Source organism: Mastigoproctus giganteus, chromosome 7, assembly GCF_048544385.1.
Source record: "Mastigoproctus giganteus isolate SK-2022 chromosome 7, ASM4854438v1, whole genome shotgun sequence".
NCBI lineage: Eukaryota > Metazoa > Arthropoda > Arachnida > Uropygi > Thelyphonidae > Mastigoproctus > Mastigoproctus giganteus.
The window spans coordinates 213912032-213933891 of record NC_143581.1 but is presented as its reverse complement, the minus strand read 5'-3'; the positions used below and the strand labels follow the sequence as shown (position 1 = coordinate 213933891).

Here is a 21860-nt window from a genome sequence, read left to right as displayed (position 1 = left end):
AAGGCTTGATGTCAAAATTTGCAGGCTACGAAAAGATTTGTATAGTAGTTAACGTTCATTACTAAGCATTGATCCTTCAGGATGACTTGAAGAGGCTTCACAAATGGTCGGAAAAGTGGTGCTATGTTTTAATGTAGCAAAATGCAAAGACTTACATTTGGGGAGTAGCAACTCCCCAAATGCAAAGAGAATAAATTATACACTCGGTGGGGTTGAATTAAAAGGAGAGGAAGAAAGGGATCTGGGAGTTACAATACAGGCAGATAAGAATTTTTCTGAGCAGTGTAAACAGGAAACGCATGGTATCTATTGATAATTTCTCGAACATTATCCTGTAGAGACATGACATGGCGGTCATAGTATAGTCCCACTGTATAAAGCAGTTGTAAGACATCATTTTGAATACTCTAAGTATGGAGTCCTCATCCAAAAGAAAAAAAAAAAAAAAAAAGACATTGAGCTTTTTTTTTTTTTTTTTAATAACATACACGTATAAGTTATAAATCCAGTTTAATGTAAGAATACAAATATACACTAACATTGAGCTTCTTGAAAGGGCTCAAAGATAGGCAGTTTGCATGGTGAGATCGTCAAGAGGGTGACCATATGAGGAAAGACTCCCAATATAAGGGCTACAGAGCTTGGCAACCAGACACCTCAATGATCTGATTGAGGTTTATAAGGCTCTGAGAGAGGGTTAGTAAAATAAACAAAGGCAAAGTTTTCACTGTTATAGAGAATTCCCGAACTTGTGGATATAAATTCAAATTTCAGGGGAAGAAGTTTAGACTAGATTGTAGGAAGTTTTTTTTAGCCAGCGAGTTGTTGATTGCTGGAACAGGTTGCCCTCACAGATGAGGGTGACAATTTGTATAAATGCAAAGGTCAACTGGATAGTCACGTATGTGAGGAGGGAAGCAAATAATTTTCTTGTCTACCCCCCCCCCCCCCCCCCCCCCCCCCCCCCCCCCCGCCAGTGCAGCAAAACCTCCAGGTTCCTTGCACTATATGGCTATTACTTTCATCAGAATCTGCTGATTCCTTGTTGTGCTTTGGTACTTGATTATAATGCTTTTAGGGAGTATTTCTCATTTTCATTAGACAAAATGGGAAATACACTAGGGCTTTGCCATTTACAAGAATGTTATTGAAGAGGTTTGTAAAGGCCAAATCTGTATCACTAAAAGGATTATGGGAAAAGTGGTTAGGTTTTTCTCTTGAAAGATGTTTAATGCTGTATTAAAATTTATTTTTTAAAAATAATGCATGCAATAAATTTTACTACTGCAGTCACATTTCATACACAGTTCTTTGTATGCAGAGTGGAAATCTGGATATCAGATTGTTGAGTTAACTCTTGGCTGTGAAAGTTAAATGTTATGCTTGCTCAGCAGCAGAAAAGTCAGGCTCCACATTCTATATTTGACTGATGGCCCAAGACAATACCTCACATAGTAATAAATACATAAAGAAACCCCCCCCCCCCTTAATATGTACATAGAGTAGGTGACCGTCTTACTTTTCCAGTGTAAATTTGCATTTTCTGTTGGTGTTGATGGCTGAACAACAATGTACAGATTTTTATTTTTTTAGATGCAAAATGGTAAAGAAACAGATAGCATTTTGTTTGTTTCTATGATCTTTCCTTAACATCATTTGTTAATAGAATGCTTTCAGGTCTACAGATTAAAATCTAACATCTCATATATTGGAATAGCAAAGAAGATTAAAGTGGCCAACATCATTTTTACCTCCACAAATATTCAGCTCTTTGCAGTCACTTTTTATGTGGAAATTTGAAAATAATTTTTCAAATTTCATGTTGCGTCACAATTTCTTTGTATACAAGTTTTTATGTTCCCTAATACATACCTTACTGGAATTTCTTGCAGTAGATATGACAGTGATTTGTTTGTATTACCTGTACATAATGTTTGCATATGCTCATAGATAGCAACTAAGTTTAGAGGGAGTTAACATGTTCAGTCTTGTCTCTCTGAATCCCATCTTTCTCTTTCAGAAAGACCGTTGCAGTGTGAGTACATGTGCAGTTTATCTTCATATCTATTGCATATTTTTTGTTTCTTCTGTGTTTTTCTTAGCATTGTATTGTTAAAATCTTTATTGATTTTAACCAACAAGCAGAGTGCTAATCACCCTGATAATTTCTGCTGTGAGTGTGGAGTCCACAACAAAGACTCAGAGGAAGAAAATTTGCAGTATTACTAAATGTGCACATTCTTTGTATTTTGGATGCAAGATTGCTGATCAGTAAAAACTTGTGCTCCACTAATGTATTGCATTACTTGCACCACAAATCTGAGAATGTGGCTGACTGGGAAAATTAAAAGTGTGCCTTTTTGCTGTTCCTATGGTGTGGCAAGAATTCTCTTTCTGCATGAAAGCTCTGATGATTGTGCTCTTTCTGCATGAAAAATATCAAGGATGCCAAAAAAGAAAAACAAGGAATCTTCAATAAGGTCTCTTTTTTTTTTTTTTTTTTGGTAGTTGTTGGCGCATCGGCTTCTGTGGCCATAATGCACCTCCCAAGGTTTTTGCGGTACTTTGATCCAAGCCCGAGGCGGGATACGAACCCGCGACCTTTGGTTTGCCAGGCAAGCACTTTACCCACCCGGCTAGCCAGGTCGGCAATAAGGTCTGTTCCACGTAATGAAGATCTTCTGATACCAGATCCCTCAAAATAATGCAATAAAGGAATTGGCAATGAATAATAATGTGGATTCTTGTACTAATTGTAATAATGTACATTTAATTAAGTAAGAAGAGTTGAATGATTTAGGCTATCATTCAAACTTATCTAATCAACAAGCAGAACTCTTCAGTTCTAGGTTACAGTAGTGGAAGTTACTGAAATTACAGTATAGTGAAAATGTCAGTGTTTTCAAGATATTTTCTTGTGGCAGATGGTATGTTTTTAATTTCTACCATTTCCTTGACTTTTTTGCTGTTGGCTTGTAAGAAACATGTAAAAATATGTCCAAGATCCCGGTTACAATAAAGTACTATGACTTTGCTTGGAATGTCTTTAGTTGATCTTAAGGTAATTAGATCACTCACCAGTCTTACATGGAGGATTCAAAATACTGTTATTTTCTGTGTTTGTGGGGCAGCTGTGCAACAGAAAAACATTGTTTAGCAGTAGGAAAAGGAGGAATTTTTACCAGGGAAAAGTTATATAAACTATGTTCCTTGGCTGAACTAAAAAGCGTCTTTCACTTTGCACATAAAGCTTGGTTCAATGAAGGATTTTGTTAAGGCATTCTGGATAAAGAATGCCTTAACACCTAAAGGAAGTGTTTTCCAATTTGATAGATGTAAAACTAAAAGAACAAATTTTTATCGGGCTTCAGTAAACTCAGATGATGTATTTGAAACAAAGTTACAGGATACCGAACTAGTAGCTTGACAGGCATTTGAAGCAGTTAGATTTTGAGGAAGAAGGAAAGAAAATAATTATTAATCTGTGATGTCAACTTTATTGCATTGTTATAAAGATATGGGCTGGTAATTTGTCTTTGAGCATTTATTTGCTTCATTCCCATCTCAAATTTTTTCCCTCAAAATTTGGCAAAATTAAGTTATGAGCAAGGGCTTTCATTAGAATATATCTATGATGGAAAAGTAGTACCAAGGTCACTGAGATACTGCCATGTTGGGAGATTACTGCTGTTTTTCAAGAGGGGAAAAGTGAAATGGGTTATATGAAAGACTTTGAATGGCAAACATTTCTAAGGCAGTATAGTACATTATGTTTGATTAAAGTATTTTAAAATGAATAACTCATTTTTAAAGTAGTAAATATACACAGATGAGCCAAAACATTATGACCAGCGAGTCATTATGCAAATTGAAACAACTGCAGGTGAACTACAGTGCGTGCGCTGGTCGGGACATGTTAAAAAAAAAACACCTGATACTGAGCTCCGTTAATCTGTGTTACTCTTGTTCTTCAGATGGGATAGGCAGCAGACTTAAGGGAGTTTGACAAAGGCCAAATTGTAATGGCCAGATGACTGGGTCAGAGCATATCTGTAACAGCACAGCTAGTGGGGTGTTTACGGTCAGCTGTGGTTAGTACCTACCGAAAGTGGTCCAAGGATGGGAACCCATGAACCCCGGTGAGGTGTTGGATGACCACGGCTCATCGATGCTAAAGGTGAGCAAAGGCTCTCCTGGATGGTGCATGGCAACAGAAGGGCGACTAGGGTACAGCTTGCCAGTAATTGGAATGCTGGTGATGGGAGTAATGTGTCACAACACACGGTACATCAAACCCTGCTGAAAATGCTGCTCCAAGTGCCCTTGCTAACCACGGTTCACCAGCGACAGCGCCTACAATGGACACACGAGCATCGAAACTGGACCTTGAGTGATTGGAAGAAGGTCGTCTGGTCTGATGAATCATGTTTCCTGTTGCACCATGTGGATGGCCGGGTACATGTGCATCATTTGTCTGGGGAAGTGATGGTGCCAGGATGCACCGTTGGATGAAAACAAGCCAGTGCCATGCTTTGGGCGATGTTCTGCTGGGATACCCTGGGTCCAGTCATCTATGTTCTGGGCACTCTGACGTCTACCTTGTACTAAACATCATTGCTGACCAGGTACACCCTTTCATGGCAACGGTCTTCCCCGATGGCAGTACCGTCTCTCATGAGGATAATGCACCATGCCACACTGCCCAGATTGTTCGAGAGGTTCATGGAACATGAAAAAGACTATTAGGAGACCAGGATATCTAGAAGAAGAAGAAGACTTAGGTATCCTGGTCTCCAAATTCCCCAGATAGCAATCCCATCGAGCATCAGTGGTTTGTGTTGGAAGAGCAGTTCCAATCTGCATTATCTCAACCATGCACAGTTAAAGGATCTGCTCGTTACATGTTGGTACCAAATACCATTTAGAAATCTTGTCGCATTCATGCCTCACTGGGTTCGAACTGTTTTGGCTGCACGTGGAGGACCAACATCATATTAAGTAGGTGGTCATAATGTTTTGGCTCATCGGTGTATGTACTATCGTATGATATTTGAAATTGGTCATTCATTAGGTTACTAAAATTTAGTACAGGCAGTTCTCGGGTTTACAAGTCACCCCCCCCCTCCCCAAAGTATCAAGTATCAACAAAATTGAAAATATGAACATTAATTGCAAAAAATGAATGTTAAATAATGCATTTCAAACCACGTGCTTAGCTATACAATACAGTGTACCCAGCTTTACAATATTAATCCATTCCAGAGACACCATCGTATCGTTAAAATATCGTAATGTTGAACCCCATAACACATTGTTTTTTGTTAATTCGTTTCAAGATCTCGGAAATTGAAATTTTCGCTGTATAACTAAGCTATTTATCTCTCTAAGATGTAATTTTTACGGTCATGAGTGCGACCTTAAGGCCATATAAAAGGTCGTGAGCATTTGTTTGTAAATTGTATTAGTTACCAATTCAAATCATTAAAATGCATACACTTTCATCGTTATCATATGTTCTCTTATAAGAACCAATTCTGAACTCCTTTGTGATATTTTTCTAAGGCACATTTCTGGAGGTCACGACTTTCCGGTTTATTGGGCTTTGCTGTTGCTGCAAGCAATTATAAACGGGTAGTAAACTTGATCTTCTTGCATTTGCGAAAATACTGATAGCTGGAATTGTGTGTGTTTTTACGTTATGGTGAAATGTGTTTTCCCTTTACTAAAATCTTCAGTCGTATAAAAAACATAAATAAATTTTCAGAATCTTCTCTTCATTCCCTTTTTTTTTTTCTTTCAAGCTTCGTAAACTTGTTACTCCACGTGAATCATGTTAGTTGCAATTTGTGTATGCTGTTAAAAAATGCTTATGCATGCAATCGTGAAATTTATAATTAAAAGAGAATATTATCTTGGAAAGAACTGCCTCTTGAAACATTTCTGAAGACTGCTCCTTGTGCAACAAACCAACGAGTGCCGTGCCAATAAAGAGTGATCAACGAGTGTGCATTTAGTCGATGATGATGAAGAATAAACATTCTTTAACATTTGTAAGTCTAAAATAATTTCTCTATTATTATAATTTGCTTGATTTTACAGGCTGTGTTTTCATATCTTTGGATAAATCAATCATTGTTTAATCATAAACTAATTAGCTAACTAATTTCATTGTTGAGAATGTTATCCCTATTTTTAACCTTATTTCTATGTGAAATAAATTCCCGCTTTACGAGCACGCACTAGGAACAAATTAACTTGTAAAGTCGAGAACTACCTGTATATCTTTGAATGGGAGGTAGGGCAGAGACATAATTCTCGTATATTTTTCGAATCAGGCAATTGTTACCTTTAGAATTTACAACTTTTGCCGCAGAAGTATAAAAAAAAAAAAACCCCACATCTTTTTGGTTGGCCAGCATCAGTCTGTGTATCTCGCTCTTCTCTCAGCCCCTATCACCTACTAGTATCCTCTTGAAAAACCAAACATGGTCTTGATTAATATATGTTTTGAATGCAAATGATTTTGGGCATCCTAGAACTGTAGATATGTTATATGGCACAATTTGACTGCAAAATAGTCAGTTCTGCTATAAGATGGTACACACATTCCTAAAAGTCTTTATGTTGTGGTATATCATGCATTAAAAACAACAGGGCTTATGGGAAAAATAGACACATGGGCAGAGCACTCAAAGAAAAAGAAAAAGAAAAAAAAGTTCAGTCTGATAAGTGAAACACTAAAAAAAAAAAAAAATGTTTGAAACTCAATAAAATTGCTAACACAGGTTTAAACACCATACATTGCTAATAAATAAATAAATATAGTAAATATAGCACTTTACCTTGACAATCTATGAAGTTTGCTTGATTGATATTTCTGTTCACTGACTTTCTTTTTTTTTTCTTCTTTTTTTTTTTATTGTAAAATTTGAAAACAATAGATAGGCATTGAATAATGACAAACACAGGAGCACAAGTGAGACAAGTTTACGAAGCTTAAAAAATAGAAATGAAGAGAAGATTCTGAAAATTTATTTATGGTTGAAGATTTCATGGAAGGGGACACACACACATTTCACCATAATAACTTAAAAACCCACAGAATTCGAGCTATCGGTATTATCGCAATTGCAGAAAGATCGAGTTTACTACACATTTATAATTAATTGCACTAGCTGAAAAGCCCAATAAACTGGTAACTGCAAATTGTGTTTTATGGTAGTGACCTCCAGAAATGAGCTCATCTGCACAATCTATCATGCCTCACGAAATTTCTGTTCAAACAGAAAAATGTGAGCTCCTAAAAACATGAATCAGCCTACAATATCACGTTATCTTGTGAATACAGCTAATGACAACAGTGTACAGCCAGGCCTAGATTAATGTGTTTTTCGGTTACCACTCTGAAAAAATTATACCACCTTTCACAATGCAAATTTCCAGTTAACGTGATCTTTTTTTATATGATAGTTGAAAAAGATTTGAATCGCACGTCGGGCAGGCAATAAACAAGCGTTTGCCTGCTGCCCGCATCATTGTGTTCCATGAACCATCGGAAGCAGATGTGTTACTTGTTTGTCTCCTGCTAATAAAGTAATGTACAGACTTGTATTTAAAAATTCTAATTTTTAAATGCAAAAATAATTTTAATTTTTAAATGAGCCAGATGAAACTGTTGCTGCAAAGGAGATAATGGTAAAAGAATTAATCTTTTGTATCACAGAGAACCTCAAACAAAAGGTTCAAGGTTCTCTGTGATATTTATTTCGCCAGTGCTTAGAAAAAATTGTAGGCTATCGGAAATTGATTGACAAAAAAAAAAAAAAAAAAAAGAAACCAACACTGTTCAAATGACCCTGTTAAAATATTTCTGTAACAAATAGTTTCTTTATTGTGCATTTTATGTAATAAACATTTAATTCTATAATTATTTTCATTATCTTTTACATGGTATACAGTTAAAAAGGTATTTTTAAAATTCTTTATGAACATTTCTGTAGGTCACGGACCAGTTATTTTTCCTATTGATTATTATAATATTCGTTTAACTTTTTTAATTTTGCATGATGTCCTCGTGCGATGAATTAAGTGTGGCCAGCCCGTATCTTCGACCAATACAACTACAGTAAATGGGAAATATAGCTCTCACACATTTGACGTTTGACATATTTTAAGCATCATAAACTTGTGTATATTGCTGCTGTTTCACCAAGACGTTCGGCTTGGTGGCAGCTTTTGCATTCACCTGATGTTACTTGCAGACAAAATCGTGCATGAGCCAGTGCAAAAATCACTTTTTACTCGCACTGTTCCCTTATATATCAGTTGTGGCGGAGCAAATTTGTGCCGTGAAAATGCTCTTTATGGCAGAACTGACCGTAGTGTTTTTCATATGATAGTGCTTATTAATTTTGTTCTTAAAAATAATTTTGGCTTTGTTTTATATAGCCATATTACAGATGTAAACTGAACATTTTTTAGTTATGTTAAGTTTTCATATTTGTAAAAACTTTTTATAAATATTTTTTTAAAAATTTGGTAATAAAAAGCACTTATTTTTTTAATAGCGGAAGTGTACATGGTCCCATCCACCTGCAACAGAAATATATCGGAAAGATGATTTATCTGTCTTTGAAGTTGATGGTAATGTCAATAAAATCTACTGTCAGAACCTCTGTCTTTTAGCAAAGCTGTTCCTGGATCATAAGACACTCTATTATGATGTAGAACCTTTTTTGTTTTATGTTCTCACAAAAAATGATGAGAAAGGATGCCATTTTGTTGGGTATTTTTCAAAGGTTTGTTGAATCTTTCATCATTGATTGTGTATATATATATATATATATATATATATATATATTAGTATAAGTAGTATAAATTAGAGTGGAAATAACATTCATTCCTGTGTAGGTAGAATTTTATTAATGGGGGGGGGGCGATATGGGCAAACAACTTCAGGTGGTATGGTGCTAATAAAGAGTAAGTTAAAATGTAATTGTAAGAACTCAAACTATATGGAATTATGGTAGGCTGCTGCCAGTCTACAGGAAAGTAGAAACAAAGATTTTGAAGCTAAAAGAAGTAATAATACTAACAGTGCAGTATAATCAGTGCGGAAAATAATGTAGTATTTTTAGTTATTTTTTTGTTAATTCTTTAGCAAAAAATACACAATTAGTGAATCTGTATGACCAAGGAAAGTGTAAAATGAATTAAAAATATCAGTGCTGAAATAAAAGTAAGATGGGACATCAGAGCAATCTTCATCAGGTGACCACAGCCATTATGATCTACCTGGTCTATAGCATTTCGTACATCTAAACTAATGCAAGTAGACCATAATGAAAATGTAATAATAATAAATTTAGAAAATTCGTTGGTAAAATAGTGGTCCCCAACACTGTGTACTGCTTGTAAATATATCAGTAAATGATCAATTTGCAGTGTATATACAAGAGTTATCACAGAAGTAGTTAATTTAAAATGAATTTATTTTATAAATTCATTTTAAATTAACTAACTAACATTGCATAAAATTCAGTGTAATTTCCTTTGGCTGCTTCCCAGAGTTCAGGTAGTTTTTGAATGCTATATAACTGCCTACTAAAGTTAAACTGCCCGATGCATTGGGTGCTTCTAAAGACAAATCTTTGTTCACACAATGGTTATTTGAACTTGGGGAATGGATCATAATTTCAAGGACTCACATCACGATTATAAGGAGAGTGGATGATACAGACTGGCCATGCATTGTCATGGAGTATGAGAAAGTCTGAAAATTTATCAGAAGCAGCCACAGACATCATCAGTGTCTGATGTCTGTGGCTGCTTCTGATAAATTTTTGGGCATAACTGCTGACAAAGAAATATTGTATAGTAGTCTCCATTTACTGATCATCCAAGTGGCACATGATCATCAGCAAAAATGCCCTCATTATTGTAGGCTATGATGACCATTTGCTTCAACTTTGATTGTTGCCAATGCCATTTAGAGGGGCATGGTGAAGATCGCTACTTCACTGAGCTGATTGTAACTTCAGTTTCAAATTTGCATATCCATATCTCACCAGTGACAGCAATGTACTGTAAAAACTATCAGTAATATGCAAATTTTTTTTTTTTTTTTTTTTTTTTTTTTTTTTATAATGCTTGCTCATTGATTATCTATCAGAAAATGTGGGATCCACTGGCCAATCCAAAATTGACTGAGGCATTACAAAAATTATTTTTGTAATGCCTCAGTTAATTTTGAATTATCTGAAACTGGATGATTTCAGTATTCCAGATTTGTCTTTCTCTACAGATCATACAGCTGTCTTCCCCAAAATGGTGGTAATAATGACTACTTGTCTGTAAATATTCTGTTTTCATGAGCTTCAGCTTTGTTTCAGCACTGTTCTGACCTTGATGAAACTTTTGATACTGATGTGAAATCATGCTGCAATCTGTTGTTGACCTGCTACACACTTCCTGCAACAATTCATCAATTTGTATTGACATTCGATCATGTAAAGTTTTATTTTTGATTTGAAATTGTAATCTGACTTCAAGCAATATCACCATTTATTTTTAAAATCCTTTCTACAAACATTCCATGGTCATTTATTTTAATCATCATATTTCTAAATACTGATAATTATCAAAAATGTATTTATACAAAGAAGTGAGTTTAGTTATGCTTACTAGTTCTCCACACTACTATAGAACTAATCTTGTAATTGCGAAAAGTCCGCATCACACCACCAGCACTGCTTAAACATGCAAAAATGTCAGCGGAAGGCTACTTTGTTTCATCCACCCGAACGATGCATGATATCGGTTTGCTTTCCCTCAACCCGTGTACTCCAGGCTAAATTGCATACGAATGGCATATTGGATCACTATATTCCTACTTTTTCGTAGATGGCATTATCTCTATGCAAAGCCTGCCAAAATAAAATGTTCCGTGGTCTTTTTGATTATTAGTTGGTGTTATACTAATAGGTGGGGGGGAAAAAATTAAAAATTAGGATGATACAAAAGTAGTGTACATTACAACTATGCAATAGGCACATTATAGCCTTAGCAGCTGATGTGCCATTAAACCTCCAGAGCAACAACAACAACAACAACTATGCAAAATTTATTTATTTTATTATTATTTTTTAAAATTATTAATTACGATTTTTGACAGAACACTTGTTCACATTTTCTGGAACACTAATGTTCCATAGAACACCGTTTGGGAAATGCTGATTTTTAACTCCTGGGATTGATGTCTGGGGAATTTCTACAGACCATGACAATACCAGGAAGTCTTCCTCATGTTACACGAATCAGTCTCAGACAATTTGGGTAGTGTGGCATGGCACATTATTCTGCTGAAAGACGGCACCACCAGAGGGGAAGACAGTTGCCACGAAAGGGTGTACCTGGTCAGCAATGATGCTTAGGTGGGTAGACGTCAGAAGTGCCCAGCACATGGATGACTGGACCAAGGGTAACCCAACAGAACATCGCCCAAAGCATGACACCGGCTTGTTTCCGTCCTACCTTGGGATGAAAGGCCAGATTGTTTCCGGTGCATCCAGCTGCCATTACTTCCCCGGGTAAACGACACACATATACCTGGCTGTCCAAATGGTGCAACAGGAAATGCGATTCATCGGACCAAACGACCTTCTTCCAATCACTCAATGTCCAGTTTCGATGCTCACTTGCCCATTGTAGACACTGTCGCAGGTGAACCGTGGTTAGCACGGGCACCCTCTAGCGGTCTGCGGCTACACAGCATTTTCAGCTGGGTTTGATGTACTGTGTGTTGTGACACATTACTCCCATCGCCAGCATTCCAATTACCGGCATGTTGTGCCACAGTCACCCTTCTATTGCTACGTAACATCTGGGAGAGCCTTCTCTCACCTCGAGTATCGATGAGCCATGGTCGTCCAACACCTTGCTGGCGGTTCATTCCTTTTTCCCTCCTCGCGTCACTTTCAGTAGGTATTGACCATGGCTGACTGTGAGCATCCCACGATCCATGCTGCTGTTTTGGATATGCTCTGACCCAGTTGTCTGGCATTGCAATTTGACCTTTGTCAAACTCACTTATGTCTGCTGCCTTTTCCATCAAATTATTGAGCTCAGTATCAGGTATTTTTTATAATGTCCCTGCAGGCGCCGTAGTTCACCTCCAGTTGCTTCGATTTGCATAACGACTCTCTGGTCATAATGTTTTGGCTCATTGGTGTAAGTAAAACAGATAGTTTGTGCATATGGTATAAGGAAAGGAAATGAACTGGAGGATAAGAAAAGTGAAACCAAATAAGCATAAATTATGAAGGGAGGGAAAAAAAGAATGCAGTCTGAACCCTCTTTAAACTAATAGTCAGGTTAGCAGAAGTGAAGGTTAGAAAGATGAATGGAAGAATTGTTTGAATGCTTGGGCAAGCAGAAATCACAAGTATCCAACCTGATTACTAGTTAATAGAGGGTTAAGATTATTCATGGCTTTAATGATTCACTGAATTTCTCCTTATTACCCTACAATATTTGTATATGGTATTAACTTACCATTTCTTAGTAAATTTTCTCAAAGCAGAGCCTTCCATAAGCAGTGAAAAGATTATATGATCGCTAAAATTTCTAACTGAGATGATATAAGTGGATTAATAAGATATATATATATATACACACATACATACATACACACCCATGTGTGGTAGATGTTGTACATTCGAAAACCAACAAACCCAGTATCGGGTAATTGCTGGTGTTTGAGTTTTTCCATTTTTGGGCAATAAATTTAAATAAGTATGGTTATCTGATTAAAATCTCAATACCAGTAACTGTAAGTTAGCAGTACCAGTAAGCTGCCAGGCCATCCAAAATGTTGAAGTAATGTTCCTGCCACCTAATACAACTTCTTTGATTCAGGCATTATATCCCCCTTTAAAACTCATTACATCAGAAAATCGTTACAATGGATTTTGGAAAAAATTGATTCTGAATCCATTGAAGTGATGGAGGCATGGAAACATTTTTCAATTGTGGACTGTATCATAACTTTATCGCTCAAAGAAGCAAAACCGTCAATATTAAATGCTGACGGTTTACTTCTTTGGGTGATTTTTACTTCCATGTTTCCTAAATAAACTGACACCAGTGTCAGTTTATTTAGGAAACTTGGTCGAATTGGCAGAAAACAGAATTGGTGCAATAGTAGAACTTGCTAAGTCAGTAGGGGGGTTTGAAGGTTTTGATGATATGACTACTGAAGGTAGAAAGTGACTGGTGAAGCTGATTTGGTGGAAATAGCATCAGAGGTAAACAAAATAAATTCAGAGGATGATAGTGCAGGTGATAATTCTGAAGTTCCAAATTTTACACTAAAAAACATACAGGAAGGCATAAACTTAGCCAAGCAATTAGAATCTTATTTTTTGAATGCAGATCCTTGAACTGAAAGTAGCACAAAGCTCAAAAGGGAGCTTCAGACATATTGAGCTCCATACCAAGAAATTTACAAAGATCTATATTTTTTAAAGAGATCAGAAGATACACGAAATCTAGATGCTGCAGAAGAAAGTCCAGAAGGCAAAGATCAAACAGAGAAAACATTCTTGTTTGATTGTGCTTAGCAGTGATGAAGAGTAAGAAATTTAAATGAAAGTACATTATCTGACATTGTATTACAGTTTGTAAGGTGTTTGTTCATTTAATTATAACTACAGTAATACCTTGCTGAGCATGGGTTTCACTATAACATGGTTTTCAATTAAGTTTAAGTCTGCGACAAGGCCTTTTGTATTGGGTTCCATAATAGTTATAAAGTTTATTGTTTTATGACTATAATGTTCTATTACCTCAAAAGCTCCTGTTTGTTTATATTTTTGTATCTTGACTTATAATAAATTAATTAGTTTTCAGTGAAAGAAATAAACTTTGACTAAGTTTAAGTCACATTTACAGTAATAGCCTAGACACTTACTCCACGTATAGGCTGCATTGTCATAGCCTAGGTACGCATACATATATGCTGCGTTGCCAACTCTATTGTCTTGCATTCACATGCCAATAGCTCTCCTCAGGCAGTCAGCGGCAACAGTGTTTCATCCTGATGAGACAAGGTAATAGCTTTTCAAACTTTTTATTTCAAAATTTATTTTTTATACCTTTAAATACGAAACAATAAGTGAAAAAAGGAAACGTAATGAAAGCAGTGGAGTTACTAAACGTAAATGGCTTACATTAGAAAAAATAGACTTGATATTACCAAGTGCAATGAAGATGGTGTATCGTATGCTAAAATCACACGTGAAAATGGAATGAATGAAGCATCAGTGCGAATGATTATTCGAAAGAAGGACCGGTATAAAGAGCAGGGAATTTCCACAGCATCTTACATGATGAAAGTGATAACTAAGCAAAGAAGTTTGCTATTGATTAATATGGAACATCTTTTATTGATATGGATAGAAGATTGTAATCAAAAGAGAATTCCTTTAAGTCGAAACATCATTCAAGTGAAAGCCACGAGACTTTAATAACATGCTGAAGAAAATGAAGAGGAGGAGAAGACTAAAGAAATATTTATAGCCAGTAGTGGTTGTCTTTTCCGATTTAAAAACCATGTTGGGCTTCACAATGTTTGTATCTCAGGTGAAAGTGCAAGTGCAAACAGACACTGCTGCAAGATTTCCCAGTGAATTGAAAGAGATTGAGGAAGGTGGCTACAAGGATGAACAAATTTTCAACGTCGACAAAACAACTGTTCTGGGAAAAAATGCCCTCTCCAACTTTTTTAGCTGAAAATGAAAAGACCCAACCTTGGATATAAAGCATCAAAAAACGTTTAACGCTTTTGTTGGGTGGAAACTCATCTGGCGATTTTAAATCAAAGCCTCTACTCGTGTTCAAAGCAGAAAACCCAAGAGCTCTAAAGGTTTGCGTAAAAAGCACCTTGTCCGTAATTTTGCGATCTAATAAGAAAGCATAGCTTACAAAAGAATTGTTTACAGAATGGTTCACAAATTATCTTTGTCGGACAGTTGACTGTTACTGCCAGGATGAGGGGATGGAGTTCAAAATTTTGTTGCTTTTAGACAATACACCAGGCCATCCACCTGAAAATTCTGATCTCAATGAAAATATAAAAATATGCTTTCTTCCACCTAACACAATGTCTCTTATAACCCATGGATCAAGGTGTAATTGCTATATTCATGGCGTATTATCTGCGGCAAACTTTTTCCCAAGTGATTGAAGCTTCAACAGCAGTGGGATCATTATTTTTACAAAAATTTTGGAAAAATTATAACATCAGGAATGCGATCGAAAATATATCTGCATCTTGGCTAGAAATTACTGCCAGCAATATGCGTTCTGTTTTGCAGCATATTTTGCCCCATTTGGCAAATGATTTCGCTGTTTTGAATCACAAGTTCAGACAATTGCCGAAGACATTGTGAAGATCGGAAAAGACTTGGGGTTTGAAACTTTGGACACTGCCAATGTACATGACTACATTGACTCACATGCAAATGATGATGCGACTCTCATTGAAATTGATGAGCAAACTGCATGTGAAGAAGAGGAAAACAATTCTGAAGTGGCATCAAAAGAATTTTCAGCAGAAGAATTGGAGAAAGATTTTTGGGGAGTTGACATGCCCTGCAAGGCGATTATGAATGGAGATCCGAATGTTGAACATAGCATCAAGATACGGCAAATTTTACAAGATGGGATTCGATGCTAAAGACCTGTATGCCAAGAAAAAGAAGGGACGACTTTATCAGACTTCATTATTGAAATACCTGGCCATCAAGCGCAAATTGTTTATAGATTTTTGTGTTTATACACTTTCTCTGGTATGCATTCAATTAAAACCCATTATAATTATACCTCAATCAGCATGGTTTCACATAACATGGAATAGTTTCGGTACCAATTATCAGTGCTATGCAGAGTATTGCTGTATATTATAACTTGATAGTAAATCCAATAGTTTTTTTAAAAAACAAGTGGTGTATATTTGTTAGCTTTTGAAACGTACTCCCCCCCCCCCCGTACTGGTCTTAGTTCCATATAACACTCTTTTGCACTACACATGATTTTATAGGAACCTAACTAAAGTGTTATACAAAAGTTACCTGCACACAGCTTTAAGAGATGGGGCTGTTTTCATGAAACCATCACTTTTGGGGAAAGGGGATTAGGATCCTCACTATTAATGATCAGAAACAGTCATACAAACTATAGCTTTGGCATCATGTATCTGGTTTTTTCTGAAGGAACAGCACACAATTAGATATTGCCCTTTATTTTTATCAGATTTCTGCCATTCTAATACTAATAATATTTTACCGTATTCATTAGCATTAGTAGAGGCATTTGATGCAAGAAAGCAAGCTTATGCAGCATCAGCCAAAAAAAAAAAAAAAAAAAAAAAAAAACCACTTCCACTTCACCCCTCTGTTCGTTCAAAATACCTGTCCAGCTGAGCCTTAAACTTATTTAGGCTATCAACCTCCACCACAAGGGATGGCAGTCTGTTCCACCAACCAACCACCCGCTGGCTAAAGGCAAATTTCCGCACGTCTATCCTACATCTGTCTTTCCTCGATTTGAATTTATGCCCTCTCAGGTGATTTTTCTGAGCTAGAGGAAGAATCCCATCAGCATTGAGCATGCTTAAACCATTCAAGGCTTTATACACCTCTATCAGATCACCTCGCTGGTGCCTAGTCTCCAGACACTGTAATTTGCAAAACTTAAGCTCTTTCTTCGTAAGAGCACCCCTTTGTTCCATTCACTAATCTTGTTGCCCTTCTCTGTACTCGTTCCAGCAGCTCTACATCCTTCTTGAAATGAGGCCTCCAGACCTGTATACAGTACTCTAGGTGTGGCCTGACCATTGCCTTATACAATGGAATAATCACCTCCTTATCCCTGCTGGAAAAATTCCTGTATATCATTGACAATACTCCATGAGCTACTCTTGCAGCCCGTCTGCACTGCTCAGAGAACTTCATATCTGCCTGCACAATCACCCCCAAGTCCCTTTCATTCTCTACCACTGTCAGTGTAGTACCACAGAGTTGATACGTTGCTCTGGGGTTGCTGATTCCCATGTGTAGTACTTTACATTTGTCAATGTTAAACTTCATTTGCCACCTCTCAGCCCATCTGCTCAACCTTTCCAGATCCTGTTGCAGCAGCATAGTGTCAGTAGTGTCCTTGACAACCCTGCCAACCTTTGTATCATCTGCAAACTTGGACATTAAGCTTGATATACCATCATTAATATCATTTATAAATACAGTAAACAATAATGGACCCAACACTGAGCCCTGAGGGACTCCACTAATAACATTAGTCCACGATGAGCAGTGTCCATTGATTACCACTCTCTGTCTTCTCCCCCTCAACCACCCCTTTATCCATAGCAGCAATTTGCCTCCAATATCACACTGCTCCAATTTGTGTAGCAGTCTTCCATGTGCAACAGTATCAAAAGCCTTTCTAAGATCCAAGTATATAATATCAAAGTTATTCCCTGCATCCAGTTCTTTTGTGACTGCATCATAGTATCCAATCAAGTTGGTCAGGCAAGACTTCCCCTTAACAAAACCATGCTGTGTCTGAGCTATAACTGAAGTCTTGTCTAAATGATCCTGCAGTGCTTCTTTAACCAGTGCCTCCATTAATTTTCCTGGAACAGAAGTTAAGCTCACAGGTCTATAATTACTTGTGTCAGCCTTTGATCCTCCTTTGTGAATTGGGGTCACATTTGCACATTTCCAGTCTATGGGTACCTCCCCTGAGTCCAAGGATGCTCTCATAATTATGGCTAAGGGTTTGCTTACTTCCTTTGCTGCCTCCTTTAATATAACTGGATAGATCCCATCCACCCCGGGTGCCTTTCTTGTGTTTATCTTCAACAGTTTCTCCTCCACTTTACTCCCAGTTATTTCAAGATTCTGTAGCTTACTGCTAGAATTGAATACACCTCTGGCATTCCCCTTGCTGAATAACTCCTCATGTGTGAATGTCGATGCAAAATATTCATTTAGTTTGTTAGCTACCTGAGCAGGATCATCAACAGTTGACCCATCAATATCAAGTGGACCAATCTGATTCATCCTCTTCCTTCTAGAGTTTACATAAGTAAAGAACTCTTTGCTGTTTTTCTTTGCATCCCTTGCCAAGGATTTCTCGTAATCTGCCTTCGCCTGCCTAACCTCCTTTGTAACTTGGTTGCATACCAACTTGTATCTATCATAGGCTTCTGTGTCATGTGTTAATTTGTAAGTATCCCATGCATTTTTCTTCTCTGCCATATGCCTCATTAGTTCATCTGACATCCATTTTGGCCTAAACCTTGAACAATATTTCTTAGTTGGTATGTAAAGCCTAGTAGCTTCCAAGATAAGTTCTTTGAATGCTTCCCATTTTGAATTTGCTGTTGGTAACATCATCAGTTGGTCCCACTGTATAGAATTTAAATACTGTCTCAGTCCATCGTAGTCGCCCTTACAAAAGCAATAACCCTTCCCTTTACCCCTAATGGTAGTTACCTCTTTGAGTAAATCCCACTTCAGCACACTGTGATCAATGCCACCTAGTGGGTCATTTATCTGCAGATTCTTAATGCATGAAGAATCACTGCTGATAATCAAATCAAGAGTATTCCTCCCTCTAGTTGCCTCCCGAACATTCTGATGTAGAAAACAATCATCTAATAAATCCACAAAAGCCTTTCTAGTGTGTGAGTGACCAGCCCCCAAATTCCAGTCAATATCTGGGAAATTAAAATCTCCCATTATAAGACTCTCTGAATTACTGGCCCTCTCTATTTCCCTGTACAGTTTCTTATTATACTCATCAGAGTCATTAGGCCTATAGCACACTCCTACTCTCAATTTTGATCTCCCAATGCTTATGTCACACCAAACTGACTCGACACTGCACTGTCCAGCAATGTCCACTGGCTTCACTTCCTTGGATTTTATGTGTTTCTTAACTAATAGCACAACCCCCCCCCCCCTTCATATCCTGTCTATCCTTTCTGTAGACGTTGTACTCCCCAAATTCCAGTTCTGCATTCCTTATATCTGTGTGACACCAAGTCTCTGATATCCCAACAATATCTGCCTTTGATGTTTTGATCAATACCTCAAATTCATCAAATTTATTTACTAAACTCCTAGCATTGGTGTACACGCAAGTATACCTGCACCTGTTTCTATTCTTAGCTACCCTAACACAACCCATGTGTTTACTTGTACCGCAATGGCTCCCAGCAGTCTCTGAAATACCATGCATCTTGTTTTTCAGGCTTCTGCTCATTCTAATAGAAGCAGTGCAAGAATCTCTTTCACCTCTGCCAGTGGCTACTGTCAATCTATTGGTCTTTGTCTCCCCCCAAGCTAGCAGTTTTCCGACCCACCTAACACTGCCTCGATAGCATCAGCAAATATTCTTGCACCCTTTCTATTTAAGTGTATCCCATCCCTGTAGAAGCAATCTCTCCTGTTAACAAGTACAGTCCAGGCTGAAAAAAATTCTATTCATTCAAATCTGTCACCTAAACTGTTTCAGTTTAGAGAAACGTTTACCTGTAAAATAAATTAATAAAAAGTCGAAGGATGAGTAAATACTGGAATTTCATTATACTGCTTTCCTTATTATGCAAAGTTTAAGATATCTTTTGAAATGACACTGCTTTCTGAAACAAATTAATTTCTTCTGCTAACTAAGTTCACTTGAAAGATGTGTTACTTTTTATGCACTTCTTGCCTACAGAAGAAAGTTGTTTTTTTTTTTTAATTAAGTATACATTGGCATTTATAAAGATGCCTTACGTTTTCTATAATAAAGGATGCAGTTTATTGTATAATGTCACCTTGCTTACATGCTTAAACCTTTCATGAGTGAGTTTCCAAATAGTATGAAAACCACCTGGAGTTGAGAGTGAAAAATTTGAAAGTTTTATAAGAATCAAAACTATGTACATAACAATCTTTAAATATTAATTTTTTCCCTTTTTAGGCACATTAGCATAAATGCCTTTCGTGTTTACCATGTCTATCCATCTGCCCACCAATTTGCATGTAACAACTCTACTACCAGTTGATGGAATTTCATATATGGTTTACATAGAAAGATCTGTCAAACCATCCCAAATTTCATCAAAATCATACAAATAGAAATTTGGCAATTATTATTTATTTTTTCCTTACAAATTGTGTGGAAAAAATATTCATTGATTGAATGTAGTTTTAATGCGGTATTGTTAGCTTTAAACAGTCTATGCATACTTTGCACTTATTGCTACATAAGACTCTTAGATGTGGTGTCACTTGTGAAAAGAAGAGACTTAAGGGGAGACATAAATATTATACGTTGTAATTGAACTGAAAAAAACTTAAGTTTAGAGAACATATGTATAGAGTTTCATTAAGTATTCTATAAAATTATCAACTTAGTAATTAATTGATAAGATGATAATTATATTTAGTTTTTACTTCAGTTAATCACAAAGGTCAAAATAGAATGCACCTAAAATGTTATGTGCTACTTACATTACCTAACTTGTAATGGATGTATGTTAATCAATGTTTAGACATCACTTGATAAAAAGTTCAGTCAATACCATGTTTTCAGTGTATGTTTCATTGATCCCTGAAAGCTGTTAAGATCAAACATAGCACCACAGATATCTGTTCACATATGAAATATATTTTGTGTATTAATCTAGAATGACAAGTCAGATTGAGGCCAAGTTTTAAACCTATGCTCTGTTAGTCCTTGGGAAATTTTCAGATCCAGTTATGATTTCACAGCCCTTGTCTCCTGCACACCGCCACATGCACAAGCAACAAAAATCAGCATAAGTGAAAGTGTTTCCACATTAATTGAAAAGAAAAATGCAGACTACAACCAAATTTTCAATATATATTCTGTTAGCCTCTCGGATGGTTCTTAGTTCGGTTCTGATTTCATAGCATATTCTCTCTCCCCTATTTCTCCCTACAGAAATATTACTATAAACTTAGAACAGGAGCTGTGACACAATTCAAAATTTCAGTGCATACTTAGAATATTTTTTGGAATCTTTGTATCAAATTTTCATGTGAGTGGGTTAACTTTTTTTTTTTTTGCTATAAATCATGAACTATTGCTATTTGCTATTGCTCCTGAAATGTAGTGCACTGCATACATTTCAGGAACTTCTTGACTTTATAATCAAACAGAGTAAAATTATTGACAAAAATAATAAACTGAGGGGTGTGAGTGGATGTGTGTTTGTGGTAAAGGCATTGACATAACACTTGCCAAAGAATTAACTACAATACACCAAACTGTCAAAACCTTTGATATCAGCAGTCCTGATTGTATGTGCTGTATAAAGAATGCACAATGTTTGTAACAGTGTATCTAGTTTATCAGTTTACTTTTATTCTTCTAGCTGGAATACTCTATTTGAGGCATTGTTCATCATATATATAATTTCTTATTAACTACTTTAATAATTTCATGAATTTACATAAATGGTAAATAATAACTCAAATTTTTTTTAATTTTACGAAATTTATGCTTAATATCTTCTTTATTTCAGGAGAAACATTGTCAGCAAAGGTATAATGTATCCTGTATTATGACCATGCCTCAGTATCAGAGACAAGGATATGGACGTTTTTTAATAGATTTCAGTAAGTGCATTATTATAGAACGGCCTGCTGTAATGATTTTACATGTTTTTTTAAGCATGCTGTTTTATCATAAGAAATACAATTAGATGGTTGATATTTAAGGTAGATATAATTTTTGGTTATTATTTGCCATAAGCATTCTGTTGACATCAAATGTTACTAAAT

At 36.3% G+C, this 21860-nt stretch overlaps 1 protein-coding gene across 4 annotated transcripts in view; it reads left to right on the top strand.

The window, feature by feature from the left end:
- The window catches only part of LOC150083662 (uncharacterized), a 396332-nt gene that overhangs the window by 295961 nt on the left and 78511 nt on the right, over positions 1-21860 (top strand). For all 4 annotated transcript variants that reach the window (XM_090378102.1, XM_090378101.1, XM_090378103.1 and 1 more), the window contains 2 exons: positions 8568-8798; positions 21602-21695. In XM_090378102.1, coding sequence (XP_090234228.1) covers positions 8568-8798; positions 21602-21695 — 325 coding nt within the window. The remainder of the gene's footprint in view (positions 1-8567; positions 8799-21601; positions 21696-21860) is intronic.